Source organism: Penaeus vannamei, chromosome 39 (assembly GCF_042767895.1).
Source record: "Penaeus vannamei isolate JL-2024 chromosome 39, ASM4276789v1, whole genome shotgun sequence".
Taxonomy (NCBI): domain Eukaryota; kingdom Metazoa; phylum Arthropoda; class Malacostraca; order Decapoda; family Penaeidae; genus Penaeus; species Penaeus vannamei.
The window spans coordinates 12181661-12184160 of NC_091587.1; the positions used below are offsets into that span (position 1 = coordinate 12181661).

Consider the following 2500-nt stretch of genomic DNA (forward strand, 5'->3'; position numbering starts at 1 on the left):
AACAACAACAAACAAACCAATCTATCCCAACATTCCCTTTAAAACAAACACACTAACAAAAAAAAAAGCCCCCCGTCCATCTTCAACCCCCCAAAAACAACAACAGCAAAAAAGCCCCCTCCCCCCCCCAAAAAAAAAAGAAGAAAAAAAAAAATTACCACATCTACCATCACACATACAAATCCTTATTCTCCTTCAGGTTCCCCTCGCACAGCCCCTCCCCGTGCATCTTCAAATAAGGGTTCTTGCAAGTTGCACGTGACATCATGCACAGGTTGGCGTAGGTCTGGCCATCGTTGCCACACACCGGGTTGTACACGCCGTTGCAATCGTATGGGCAAGGGTCCTCGGGCTCTGCGGGGAGAAATGTACAACTGTTGTTCTTGGTGTTGTTGTTGTTGTTGTTGTTATTGTCATTATTATTACTGTTATTAATATCATTATTAGTACTGTTATCAATATCATTATTATTACTGTTATTAATATCATTATTATTGCTGTTATTAATATCATTATTATTACTGTTATTAATATCATTATTATTACTGTTATTAATATCATTATTATTACTGTTATTAATATCATTATTAGTACTGTTATTAATATCATTATTAGTACTGTTATTGATATCATTATTATTACTGTTATTAATATCATTATTATTACTGTTATTAATATCATTATTATTACTGTTATTAATATCATTATTATTACTGTTATTAATATTATTATTATTACTATTATTAATATCATTATTATTACTGTTATTAATATCATTATTATTACTGTTTTTATTATTACTGTTATTATTATTGCTGTTATTATTAATACTATGATTATTACTATTATCATTTTCATGATTTTTATGATTATTGTTATTATCATTGCTATTACCATTATTATGATTAGCATTGTTATTATCATTCTCATTATCATTAATCTTGATATCATTACCATTATCTTTATTATCATCATTATCTTTGTATTTATTACCATCATTATCCTTGTATTTATTATCATTACTATTATCATCATTACCACTCATTATTATCATTATTATTATCCTTTTAAGTGTTCTCTGTCTCTCCCCCGTCTCTCTGTCCGCTCCTTCTACTCACTCTCTTTCACTCTCCTACGTTATCTCTCCCTCTCTCTCTCTCTCATTCTCTCCCTTTCTCCTCCCCCCCCCCCTCTCTCTCTCTCTCTCTCCACAAAACTTAAATACAAAAAAATCAATATTTTTTGCTTTTGTTGCATGGATAATGTTAACATAACAGAATACATTAATCTTAGTGTAAGCAAATTAAAAGGGCTGAAAAAACAACACGTGTTTATCAATTTTGTATACGCGTGGGTAGTCATTTTGATTCATTTTCGTTTTTCACACAGACTATTATTATTATTATTATCATTATTATTATTATTATTATTATTATTATTATTATTATTATCATTATTATTATTATCATCATCGTCATCATCATTATCATCATTATTATCATTATCATTATTATTATCATTATTATTATTATTAATATTATTATTATTATTATTATTATTATTATTATTATTATTATTATTATTATTATTATTATTATCATTATTATCATTATTATTATCATTATCATTATTTTATCATTATTATTACTTTTGTTTTCATTATTATTATTATTATCATTATTATTATTATTATTAATTTCATTATCATTATCATTATTATCATTATTATTATTATTATCATTATTATTAATATTATTATTATTATTATCATCATCATTATTACTATTGTTATTATCATTATTATTATCATTATTATTATTATTCTTGTTATTATTATTATTATTATCATTATTATTATTATAATTATTATCATTATCATTATCATTATCATTATTATTATCATTATTATTATCATTGTTATAATCATTATTATTATTGTTATTATTACTTTTATTATTATCATTATTATCACAGAAACAAGAGCAAGGTAAAGACAATTTTAAGATAACATTTAAAGAACATCTAGAGTCAGTAATAACAAAAAGTTTAATACAAAGTCATAAATCTTAATTGAGTTTTGTAGTATAAAGTAATCAGCTCATTCCCTATATCTACTAATCATTTTGTCTATCGTATTGTATCGTGCAATATATCTTTTTATGTAAAAGATAGTCATCGTGGCAAAAAGCATTTAGATTTATCATTAACTTTTTTCTCTCTTTCTCTCTGCCCTCCATTTTTCCCACTCATGCTTCTCTCTCTCACGTTCTCCCTCATGCCATCCCTCCCTCTCTCTCTCTCTGCCTCTTTCGCTTTTATCTGTCAGCTTTTCCCGCCTTCCTCTTCCTCTTCCTTTTCGTATTTCAACCTTCACTCCTTCTCTCTCTCTTTCTTTCTTTCTTTCTTTCTCTTTCTCTCTCTGTCTCTCTCTCTCTCTCTCTCTCTCTCTCTCTCTCTCTCTCTCTCTCTCTCTCTCTCTCTCTCTCTCTCTCTCTCTCTC

General features: G+C 26.9%; 1 protein-coding gene across 1 annotated transcript in view; it reads right to left on the minus strand.

The window, feature by feature from the left end:
- Positions 1–131: 131 nt before the first annotated feature.
- The window catches only part of LOC113805216 (follistatin), a 6975-nt gene continuing 4606 nt past the window's right edge, over positions 132–2500 (minus strand). The window contains exon 4 of the mRNA XM_027356179.2: positions 132–354. Coding sequence (XP_027211980.2) covers positions 170–354 — 185 coding nt within the window. The 3' untranslated portion in view covers positions 132–169. The remainder of the gene's footprint in view (positions 355–2500) is intronic.